The 12,667-nt window shown below is 41.2% G+C and overlaps 1 protein-coding gene across 4 annotated transcripts in view; it reads right to left on the reverse strand.

Annotated features, from left to right (window-relative positions):
• Positions 1-12,667, reverse strand: part of LOC147122286 (palmdelphin-like) — a 141,373-nt gene that overhangs the window by 38,687 nt on the left and 90,019 nt on the right. For all 4 annotated transcript variants that reach the window (XM_085983255.1, XM_085983257.1, XM_085983256.1 and 1 more), the window contains one exon: positions 110-190. In XM_085983255.1, the coding sequence (XP_085839381.1) occupies positions 110-190 (81 nt within the window). The remainder of the gene's footprint in view (positions 1-109; positions 191-12,667) is intronic.

The following is a 12,667-nucleotide window of genomic DNA, read 5'->3' on the forward strand; positions in this document are numbered from 1 at the left end:
AAGACAGTCATCTGCAATGCTTCTTTGAGTGAAACCCTGCGATTGGTACTTCACACACATTAATCTCCTCTTTGACGGACACCCACAGAAGGCTCCCATGGTACTGTACCTTTATGTGCTTAAGCTTCAGCTTCTCCTCGTCCACTTGGAGCCTTTGTCTTGTGATTTTCTCTTGTATTTTCCTCTTGTCCTGTAAAATTCAAATTGAAATACTAGACTTTCATCTTATTTAATTTCCCAATAATACAAGGTATAATATATTAAAAATGAACAGCTTTCCTTATTGAATAGTGCAACACTATTTATTGTTACCGTTATTCACACTTGTCCCTGTAAATGAATTTAATGTCACCAATTACTTGGACACTGCAGTATTCCTCATACATCATTCCTCATACATCCTCATACATGGATAAAACTAACAAGGTACTTGGAATTGTCGAGTTTCATTAAGTTTTTAATGTATTATTTCATTATGCTGTGATTAGTATTTGATGCTGTAAGCTATATTTAAAATGTTAAAGTTAGTGTTTAGTAAAGTTTTTTTTTCCATTTGAACTTTAAATAAAATATTTGATCTGTTTTGGTTTGTATGTTTCCACAGATGTCCTGATGGTTTGTTGATAGTTTTGCTAAAATTGTCACAGTTGTCTCCTGATACATGTGATTCAGCAGGAATGACCAAGCCCTAGATTTTTCTTCTTGCTGCTAGGCATACTAATCAATTCTACCTACTGGCATTAAGACTGCTGGCTGTGAGTCACTGAGAGCTGGGAGAATATGTGCAGATCAGGTCTCCATCACACCACTGCTTTGTGTTCACGTATCTGTATGTGGGTGCAGCTCAAACCCGTTTGTCGTACAAATAAAATAGCTTATTTAAAATACAAAGGAAACCGTTGAGTCACTTGTTTTGCAGAGTAGGCACATGCCGGCCAAGCATACAATATGCCACTGAGCTTTATCATTACGAAATCTCAGGCCTGTCTCAACAGCCCCTGCTTTGCTACATGTGGTTGTAGTTATGACTGGATATGCTTACTGCACTATTAGCCTAATACACTTTCTTGCATGTGGTCAGATTTGGCTTAACTTTGTATTCATTCATTTTTTCAGCTTATCTCAAGACACCAGAAACGGCTCCCATTTCAGTACATAGGGTGTAAAATACCAGAAGCAGGTGTACCATCCCATTAATTAAACGTACAACACTTAACTTAAATATCCACCTTCCACACGTGACACAGAGCAGCCTCCATTACAGCATCTCAGTGAAATATAAGCCCCAATTTTAACAGAATCCACCTGGTGAGAACAGGGCAAGTTCGGGTCCAATGCCCGGTTTACACTCCATTAACTTCAATGGAGACAAAAATCAGGTAGCGTATAAATCGGGCATCGGATCTGAACCCGCCCCGCTCTCACAGGGCAGGTTCGTTTAAAATCGGGGCTATAATGTTGAACAACCTTTTACTAGAGGCAGTTTAAGCACTTTTCCAACTCTTAACATTTTGAAATACAGTGCAAAACGGTTAAATGAATAAGGATTTTGCAAAGTAATTTAATTCACTTAACCGTTCTATTCTTTTATCCGTTTTAACTGTTGTATCAAGTTTGGCGAGAAGCTAACAATGGAATGCAAACTGGATTACAATTACAGTACTGGAAAAATAGTCACATGGTTGTTATGAATAACTAAAAGGGTATTTATGCCAATCTCTTCATCACAATGGCCCATGATTTTGTGAAGTGTCAAATTGCTCCATATTGATGATAAATTAGTCAGCGGCGAAGCAAAGGTGATCTCTGTGGTGAGAAGTTTGCCTTTTTCGACGTGCAGTTTGAGATCAGCGCAGTATAGTGGGAATTCCATAGCGCGAGCTGCTGTGACATCAACAAGCTGTCCAAGCAGCCAATCACAATGCAGAATTTTCACACACAGGGAACCAGGAAGTGAAGACGCTCCTTTTATTCTGACTTTTAAAAAAAATGTTAGAGAGCCAAACAAAGATTGGGGCTCTCACATGGGGAAAAGGTAAACCCGAAATAACTATGAACAAACTTTTAAAAAATATAATTTTTTTTTAAGTTTCTTAAAAATTGTAATTTATCATCAATATGGAGCAATTTGACACATCACAAAATTAAAATGAGTTTTTTCAGGGTTATAACATTTGTTAGTAGTCAATACACTTTTAAAACTCCAGTTATCCCTAATCCAACAAGGTCTAACTTTTAATGGGGTATTTAACATAGAAACATAGAAGATAGGAGCAGGAGTAGACCATTCGGCCCCTCGAGCCTGCTCCGCCATTCAATGAGATCATGGCTGATCATCCAAACTCAGTACCCTGTCCCTGCCTTCTCCCCATATCCCTTGAACTCTCTAATAACCGGCACAATTCTCACTCTGAAAACCACAGTATACAGTAGTTTATAAGTTTTGTTTTACTGTTAAGTAATTAAAGAGTTATGGATTACCCTCAACTGGCATTACTGTACTTAATCAAGCATCTTCCACCATCCATTTAACACAACATTCTGTAGGTGAGTACCCAATTATACTGCACATTTCTTGATTTTTTTATTTTTGTTTTTTAAAAATAGCCTCGGTAGATATACCTCTCCGTTATCCGGAATTTTTTAACAACCGGCACCATCCCGGTCCTGTCGGTGCCGGATACCAAAGAGTTTCCTGTATCTAACTCCTCCTTGAATATATTTAATGAATTGGCCTCAACTGCCTTCTGTGGTAGAGAATTCCACAGGTTCACCACTCTCTGGGTGAAGAAATTCCTCCTCATCTCTGTCCTAAATGGCTTACCCCTTATCCTTAGACTGTGACCCCTGGTTCTGGACTCCCCCGCCATCGGGAACATCCTTCCTGCATCTAGTCTGTCTAGTCCTGTTAGAATTTTATAAGTTTCAATGAAATCCCCTCTCATTCTTCTAAACTCCAGCGAGTATAAGCCCAATCGACCCAATCTCTCCTCATACGTCATTCCTGCCATCCCAGGTATCAGTCTGGTGAATCTTCACTGCACTCCCTCCATGGCAAGAACATCCTTCCTCAGATAAGGTGACCAAAACTGCACACAATACTCAAGGTGTGGTCTCACCAAGGCCCTGTACAACTGCAGCAAGACATCCTTGTTCCTGTACTCGAATCCTCTCGCTACGAAGGCCAACATACCATTTGCCTTCTTAGCCGGCTGCTGCACCTGCATGCTTACCTTCAGCGACTGGTGCACAAGGACACCCAGGTCTCGTTGCACTTCCCCTTCTCCCAATCTATTGCTGTTCAGATAATAATCTGCCTTCCTGTTTTTGCCACCAAAGTGGATAACCTCGCATTTATCCACATTATACTGCATCTGCCATGCATCTGCCCAATCACCCAACCTGTCCAAATCATACTGGAGTTTCTCAGCATTCTCCTCACAGCACACATGCCCACCCAGCTTAACAGCAATATTACCGTGGAAAAGCTCAAGTTTTCATCAGTTTCACTGATTTTCCCGATTACGCCGATTGCCGGCTATGGGGCGGGGTCCACAGCGCAGCCAGTGTCAGAGCAGTGAATGACTGTCCGCAACTTCAGGATTTCTGCGTTAGGATGCGCATGCACTAAATCCTGATATTGCGGTCAGTTTCAAAGAGTTAATAACAGCGAATGCTATTTGTTGGCTGTTACTACCCACCGCAATTTCTGGGCAGCACAGCAAATCTTCAAAACAGGACCATTAATCACATCTAACACTTAATCATTTATAAGCATCAAAAAGCTTGAGCACTAGCACCTGATGAGACCACTTTTGCAACTAAGAAAAGCACTTGTCACATTCATTGCCAAAAATGTATGATTCCCCAACACCTCAAGGGTAAATCATGTCTAACAAATCTGATCGAATTTTTCGAGGGGGTGACTAGTGGGGTGGATGAGGGAAATGCTGTGGATGTGGTTTACATGGACTTCAGTAAAGCTTTTGACAAAGTCCCGCATAGGAGACTGGTCAAGAAGGTAAGAGCCCATGGGATCCAGGGTGCCTTGGCGCGTTGGATCCTAAACTGGCTGAGTGGCAGGAGGCAGAGGGTGATGGTCGAAGGTTGCTTTTGTGACTGGAAGCCTGTGTCCAGTGGGGTACCTCAGGGATCGGTGCTGGGTCCCTTATTGTTTGTGATCTACATAAATGATTTGGATGAGAATGTAAAAGGTATGATCAGTAAGTTCGCAGATGACACGAAAATTGGTGGGGTGGTAAATTGCGAGGAGGAAAGCCTCAGGCTACAGGACGATATAAACGGGTTGGTCAGATGGGCGGAAAAGTGGCAAATGGAATTTAACCCTGAAAAGTGCGAGGTGATGCATTTTGGACGGACAAATAAGGCAAGGGAATACACAATGAGTGGTAGGACCCTAGGAAGTACAGAGGGTCAGAGGGACCTTGGTGTACATGTACATAGATCCCTGAAGGCAGCGGAGCAGGTAGATAAGGTGGTTAAAAAGGCATATGGGATACTTGCCTTCATTAGCCGAGGCATAGAATATAAGAGCAGGGAGGTTATGATGGAGCGGTACAAAACGCTGGTGAGGCCACAGCTGGAGTACTGTGTGCAGTTCTGGTCGCCTCACTATAGGAAGGATGTGATTGCTTTGGAGAGGGTGCAGAGAAGATTCACCAGGATGTTACCTGGGATGGAGCGCCTCAGCTATGAAGAGAGGCTGGACAGGCTGGAGTTGTTTTCCTTGGAGCAGAGAAGGCTGAGGGGGGACCTGATTGAGGTGTACAAAATAATGAGGGGCATAGATAGGGTAGATAAAGAGGAACTTTTCCCCTTAGTGGGGGGGTCAATAACAAGGGGGCATAGATTCAGGGTAAGGGGCAGGAGATTTAGAGGGGATTTGAGGAGGAACTTTTTCACCCAGAGGGTGGTTGGAATGTGGAACTCAATGCCTGAAAGGGTGGTGGAGGCAGGAACCCTCACAACATTCAAGAAGCATTTGGATGAGCACTTGAAATGCCATTGCATACAAGGCTATGGACCAAATGCTGGAAAATGGGATTAGACTGGACAGGGATGGATGGGCGGCGCAGACACGATGGGCCGAAGGGCCTCTTTCTGTGCTGTAAAACTCTATGACTCTATGACTCTATGACCTGATGAGCTGAAAAAAAGTCTCTAAATCATCACTGAATTGATTAATAGTCGTTTTCTCACCTGGACAAAAACACTTGTAAAAATAGCTTAAAACATTGATTGGCAAAAAGTGCTAATCAGCTTTAGCATAGTAATGAATAAATCCAGACTTTTGCAATTCTCATTATTCATTTTATTTATTTAACATATATTCATTTAACAGGGGACAGCCATCATTGGAAAGCTAGAAAAGGGATTTGTGCGTGAATATTTTATTCTCTTAAACATTTTATTATTTTATAAGCCATTCATTTAAGTGGGTTGGACTGTATTATATTTGTTAAATTAGTGAAATCCACAGCATTGTATTCAAGCCATTAGATAAGCTATTTTACTACATTTTTCCGATCAGGGGAGAGATCTAACCTGTACTAAAAAAAAGTCAACTAAATTTTTTTTTAAAAGGAGTATTATTGCTGTATAAGTGACTAGTTGGACCCCAGATGGAGTTCAATGTTCAGTTCTGGTCACCTAATAATAGAAAGGATATTATTGCTTTTGAGAACATACAAAGAACAACGACAGATCATTCCAGGTTGCAGGAATTTATGAGGGAAGGTTAAAAAGGTCGGACCTATTTTCTTTGGAAAAGCGGTCTCTGAGGTGATTTAATTGAAGTATGGTGGGAGATTTCCTCTGTGCCAGTTTACGATTTTGCAGCACCAAGTAGATAGGAAATCTTCCCCCCAGCCCACCCCCCCCACCCCGCCCCATTCCCTGGAAAATATATCATCAATCTGGACCAAATTACAACATTGATCTGGGCCAATTCAGTATGATTAAGGGATCAAATACCAAGGAAATAGGGTAAATTAGAGGGCCAATTTTACAAAATCACATTTCTAGTGGGCAGCCTCACCTGCCAAGAATGCCTGTTGGGAAATCACAGGCATGCCTCTGGTGATTGTGCAATGTGTGCTTCCAGTGGGTAAAACTCCCTGTGGGGAGAGTGCTTTCATAAAATTGAAGAGTTTAGGTGCAAGAAGACAGTAATAAAGTTATGGAACATGAGACAGAACTGTATAAATGGGTTGAAGATTCAATTGAGTGCATTTTTGGAGAGAAGTGACTGAGGGATATTGTAAGAAGGCAGGTGGGCAGCATTGACCCATGAAAAAGCAATGGATTGTTAGATTAAATGGTCTTTTCCTGATCTTAAAAATGCTTATGTTCCTATATCCATCTGTTCCTGATCCTTTCAATGTCAATGATTGGAGGGCTACCTGGCATCCAGAGGTTGGCAGTAACACCACCTCCCTTGAGTTCTGACCTTAACTAAACAGCATTATATGCAGCTGCATGTTCAAATGTCACCTGGGAGGGAGCACAATAAAGAGGTTTTAAAAATTGGAAACCAATAAACAATTAGCATCGGGGAAGATTTTTGAACCATTGCTTACTGCCAGTGGCAGACATGTGCCCTAAATACAAGAAAAATATTGTTCAATTATAATCTGGTGGTTATTGCCAACAATGGAGACTACACGGAGAGGCATGCAGCTGGATTTAGACCCGGTGATAACCTCGTGATGCCTATTGAGTAGCCTGTCAGCACCCATGACAGCAAAACCTGACCCCCCCCCCACCCCCGCCAGGAAACGTGGCTGCAGTGAACTGGAGCACCAGTAAATCCATGCAAGTAACGCTTCAACCCGAGTTTTCAAATGTGTGAAAAAAAATTGTGTCCCAACTCAAACTAAACCTACACGGAGAGGGAGTCATTTGCGTCAGAGCAAACTGTGACTATTGGGGGAATTTTAACTCCCTCTGCCCACTGGAAACTGGGCAGAATGAGAATTAAAGTCCAGGTGGTGCACTCATTACTCTTTCACCACCCCACAGCCATTGTAACGCTGCTGTTTTCTTCAGTAGTTGAGATTCAGATGGGAGCCTCGTGAATACATATAAATCAGGGCCCTATAATGCACACGGGACCCCAAAGCTGTTTTAATGGTCTACTGGGCAGAGCATCTGTTGCGGACAGTCCGCTCAGTAAAACCGGGCAGTAAGAAGCGGAGGCTTTTACAGGCAAGTGTAAAAATGATTTTTGTGGGGCCAGGAGGATCAGGAGTATACTCCAGGCACCACAAAGAAAGTTTGGGCCGCTACTGCCCTGAACTCCCCCACCCACCCCCATTTGTTAAACCCTCCCAATGACTTACCCGAGGGTGGCCAGAACGCAGCGAGCTGCCTTTGGACATCCTGTTGCAGGTGGGCAGCTCATGGGCATTTAAATGGGGTCCAGCCATTAAAATGGATCGGGCCTCTCGCAGCACATCCCACGGTTCCACTGGCCGACTGCCCAGGAATTAAAATTCCCTCTTACATGTTTAAAAAGCCAGGTTTAAATATTAGAATGTAAACTAGGTTACAGTCTTTGTTGAAGCAAGTTATATTTAAAGATTTTCATTCATTTAATGAATTAATTAGTAGAAAATGATGTGGTTTTAGAAAATGGAATACGAGAGGTGTAGTTTTATTTATTCATTCATTTAGGACTATTTATAATTTTTTTTAAATGATAAAATTCAAGAGTGGGTGCAGCTTAGAGTCAAATGAAACTGGTGTATTATTCAACAACTGACTTCCAATATTATTTGTGATCATGGATATACACAACTTCAAGAAGGCGGCCAAATATATAATCCTGTAGTTGAATAGCAGGTCTAATATTTTATATCAACTGTTTACCAACAGGTATTGTTTTGGTCCAAACTGACTTCTAAATCCATTTTGCTATTTTAGTTTCCTCGCCTCCTTTCTCGAAGGTGCCAATCCTTATTGGGCATTGTTCCACGGTACCAGCAGCCCTGAGCTATGATGTCAAAGGGACTTTTTTTTATGTATGAACCTCATAAGAACATAAGAAATAGGAGCAGTAGGCCAATCGGCCCCTCGAGCCTGCTCCGCCATTCAATAAGATCATGGCTGATCTGATCCTAACCGCCAATCCACTATCACAGAACCATCTCCTGAATCTAACAGAGTTAGACACACGAAATAGGAGCAGGATCAGGCTACACGGCCCCTGGGCCCGCTCCGCTACCCACAGGGACATGACCATTCCGAACCTAGACTCATGTCCAAATTCCTGCCCGCTCTCCGTAACCCTTAATTCCCTTTACTTCTAGGAAACTGTCTATTTCTGTTTTAAATTTATGTAATGATGTAACTTCTACAGCTTTTTGGGGCAGCATATTCCATGGACCTACCACCCTCTGAGTGAAGTAGGTCCTCCTCATCTCAGTTTTGAAAGAGCAGCCCCTTATTCTAAGACTATGCCCCCTAGCTCTAGTTTCACCCATCATTGGGAACATCTTCCCCGCATCCACCCGATCCAACCCCTTCACAATCTTATATGTTTCAATAAGATCGCCTCTCATTCTTCTGAACTCCAATGAGTAGAGTCCCAATCTACTCAACCTCTCCTCATATGTCCATCCCCTCATCCCCGGGATTAACCGAGTGAACCTTCTTTGTACTGACTCGAGAGCAAGTATGTCCTTTCTTAAGTATGGACACCAAAACTGTACGCAGTATTCCAGGTGTGGTCTCACCAATACCTTGTACAACTGAAGCAATATCTCCCTATTTTTATATTCTATCCCCTTAGCAATGAAAGCCAACATTCCATTGGCCTTCTTAATCACTTGCTACACCTGCATACTAACCTTTTGAGTTTCGTGCACCAGGACCCCCAGATCCCTTTGTACTACAGTACTTTCCAGTTTCTTGCCATTAAGACAATAACTTGCTCTACGATTTTTCCTGCCAAAGTGCATAACCTCACACTTTCCAGTATTGTATTCCATCTGCCAAATCTCTGCCCACTTACTTAGCCTGTCTATGTCCCCTTGCAGGTTTTTTATGTCCTCCTCACTCACTACTTTCCCTCCCATCTTAGTATCATCAGCAAACTTTGATATGTTACACTTGGTCCCCTCCTCCAAATCGTTAATATAGATTGTAAAGAGTTGGGGACCCAGCATTGACCCCTGCGGAACACCACTAGTTACTGATTGCCAGTCTGAGAATGAACCATTTATCCCAACTTTCTGCCTTCTGTTAGATAGCCAATCCTCTATCCATGCCAGAATATTACCCCCAATCCCGTGATTTTTATCTTAAGCAATAATCACCTCGTCAGTGATTGTCAAGCTATTCAGATATGGAGGGCATCACATCCAAGCTGAATCATCAAGTTCATACTACCCTGTATTCTATTTTGTGTGAACGGAAACCAGCACTTTGTGGGGTTAACCCATTGGGGAAAAGAAGAATATTCAAATTACTGTATATGATTATACAATGTACTGATTATACAATATACTGGAGAAACTATAGGTTAACTACACAGAGGTTAAATAGACTGAGGTTAATTGCACTGAAGCTAATTAATTACACTTGCTTTCAGCTCTTCATCAGGTGCCAATGGAAAGATAGGAGTAATTAATAAGTCAGCAGTTTATGTCGGAACATTCCAGCAGTGTGACATTTGTCTTAGTTTACATTTGTTAATTATAAATTAAAACAAAAAATTCTCCATCAAATATGTTATACAAGAGGCAGGAACTGTTTAAACATGCATAATGTAAGGGAATGGGATTTTATCTAAAAATAACTCATTTCATTTTGAAATACAGTAGCAGGTGGTTTAATAATAATGACATTTCGATTACACCAACTTCCATATCCAGAACCATGACAGCTGGAAGATTTATTTTCAACCTCAAAGTTTGCCACAAGGAACATTTTGCTGTCTAATTGTCCTTGTTGCATATTTCCAAGCTGAAGCTGGGCACCATAAGGCCATGTATTGAGCACATGATCCATAGGCTATTGCATGAGGTACCAGCTTGCCAACACCCAGCACCAAATGGCAGCCAAAGATTCTGTGCATAGTGTGTGCCAGTTGTTGGCTGGGTTATTGGGGCTCTACAGGGCAGAGGTTGGGCACTTCAACACATAGATGGTGGGAAAAAGAAATATTGGGGAATGAGTAACACTGAGTTCAAGGGCACGTTGAGGCAATTGGTTATAGAACAGCACTTGCATACGCCCGATAGCAAGACACTTGTCAATCCTGTCTGCTGGAGAGCGCCACGTGGCTGAGTGCAAACCATGTCCATATCTTCCCTTTAGCAAGTAATCTGCTAAATAACACTGCAGTGCTTTGGAAATAAAATCTAGTCCTTAGGTTATGAAATATGAAAATGTAATGTCACTGTGAGATGGACCATAACAATTGAAATAGTGGTGAGTGTACAGCACGGCAACAGGCCATTCGACCCAATTGGTCTATGCCGGCATTAATGCTCCACACAAGCCTCCTCCCACCCAAGTTCATCTAACCCTATCAGCATATCCTTCTATTCCTTTCTCCCTCATGTGTTTATTTAGCTGCCCCTTAAATGCATCTATGCTATTTGTCTCAACTACTTGTGTTTCACATTCTAACCACTCTTTGGGTAAAGAAGTTTCTCCTGAATTCCCTATTGGATTTATTAGTGACTATCTTATATTTATGACTTCTAGTTTGGACTCCCCCACAAGTGGAAATATTTTCTTTATGTCTACCCTATCAAACCCTTTCATAATCTTAAAGATCTTGATCAGGTCATCCCTCAGTTTTCTCTTTTCGAGAAAAGAGCCCCAGCCTGTTCAGCCTTTCTTGATAAGTATATCCTCTCTGTTCTGGGATCATCTTTGTGAATCATTTTTACACCTTCTCCAATGCCTCTATATGCTTTTTATAATATGGAGACCAGAGCAGTGCACAGTACTCCAAGTGTGGTCTCACTAAGGTTCTATACAAGTTTAACATAACTTCTCTTCTTTTCAATTCTATTCCTCTAGAAATTAACCCCAGTGCTTGGTTTGATTTTCTTTTTTTTTTTTAAATGGCCTTGTTAACCTGCATCGCTACTTTTAGTGATTGTGTATTTGTACCCCTAGATCCCTTTGCTTCTCTACTCCATTCAGGCTTTTATTATCCAAGCAGTATATGGCCTCCTTATTCTTCCTACCAAAATGCACCACCTCACACTTCTCTATATTGAAATACATTTACCAGTTACACGCCCATTCTGCAAGCTTATTAATGTCTTCCTGTATTTTGTCACATTCTTCCTTTGTATTAACTACATCTTCCAGTTTGGTGTCCTCCGCAATTCCCGATTCCAACTTATTAATGTAAATTGTGAGCAGCGGTGCTCCCAGCACCTATTCCTGTGGCACACCACTTCCCACCTCTTGCCAGTCTGAGTAGCTGCCTTTAACCCCTACTCTTTTCTGTTTTGTAGGCAGCTTGCTATCCATTCTGCTACCTGTCCCAACTTCACATGCTCTGACCTTAGTCATGAGTCTACTATGCGGTACCTTATCGAAGGCCTTTTGAAAATCCAAATTATTACATCTACTGCATTATCCTGGCCTACTCTTTGTTACTTCTTCAAAAAAATTCAATAAGGTTAGTCAAAGCATGACCTTCCCTTTTGACATCCGTGCTAACTACTCTATTATATTTTCATTTTTTTTATTGCATCTTTTGGTAAAGATTCCATTATCATTCCTACCACAGACTTCTAAGCTAACTGGTTTATAGTTCCCGGGACTTGTTCTATCTCCCTTTTAACTATAGGAATAACTTTCACTGTCTGCCAGTCTTCTGGCACTATTCCCTTTTCTAATGAATTGTTCTATATATGCAATAGTGCCTCTGCTAGCCCTTCCCTAACTCCTTTTAATATGCACTGATGCAATCCATCCGGACCAGGTGTTTTATCCTCTCTAAGTTATCAGGCATGGGGTTTCTTGTTACACAAGCAACATCGATCAGAAAATTAATATATCCAGGTTGATAAAAAGCAGCTCAATAATTAATTATTCGTCTTTCAAAACAATCATATGAAAATGTAATATGTAAATCAGCAAATTAGAAAAAACTTTATGTAATCTCTGTAGCAGAACGGTATTATACAGCAAAACGTTTGTGGGTTTGGCATAAAACAATGGAAAAAGGATTTATTTACACATTTTCTATAAAAGTTCTGTCACTCAACACTTCTATACCAGTGCTGTGGTGTATAATTTTTCCTGGCTTAGTGACTGGATAATATTGTGACGTGCCAATTCCTAATTTAGGTTTTTATCCTATGATCTAATCACAGCCTTCCATTAATACAGTATTCAGTAGAGACCCAAGCAAGGTCCACATCCATGTGATCTGCAGTGTCTCTAACAATTACAAGTAATTATAGCGTACGTTCATCTATATCGTTATCAAAGCATAGCAAATGTGCTATCAAATATTATAAATCTGCAGAACATTAAATAAGATCTAGATAAAATGTGCCGTTACTACAACCTAATTGGAATACTTTCAAATGTGGACAGGCCAGCTGTGTATGACCAGCAGTTTTTGGAAAACTTAGCGTTTGTATTTTTAATGCCATAATGCGAACTATCA

Source organism: Somniosus microcephalus, chromosome 3, assembly GCF_052327205.1.
Source record: "Somniosus microcephalus isolate GS21.2 chromosome 3, FLI_Smic_1.0, whole genome shotgun sequence".
Classification (NCBI taxonomy): Eukaryota; Metazoa; Chordata; class Chondrichthyes; order Squaliformes; family Somniosidae; genus Somniosus; species Somniosus microcephalus.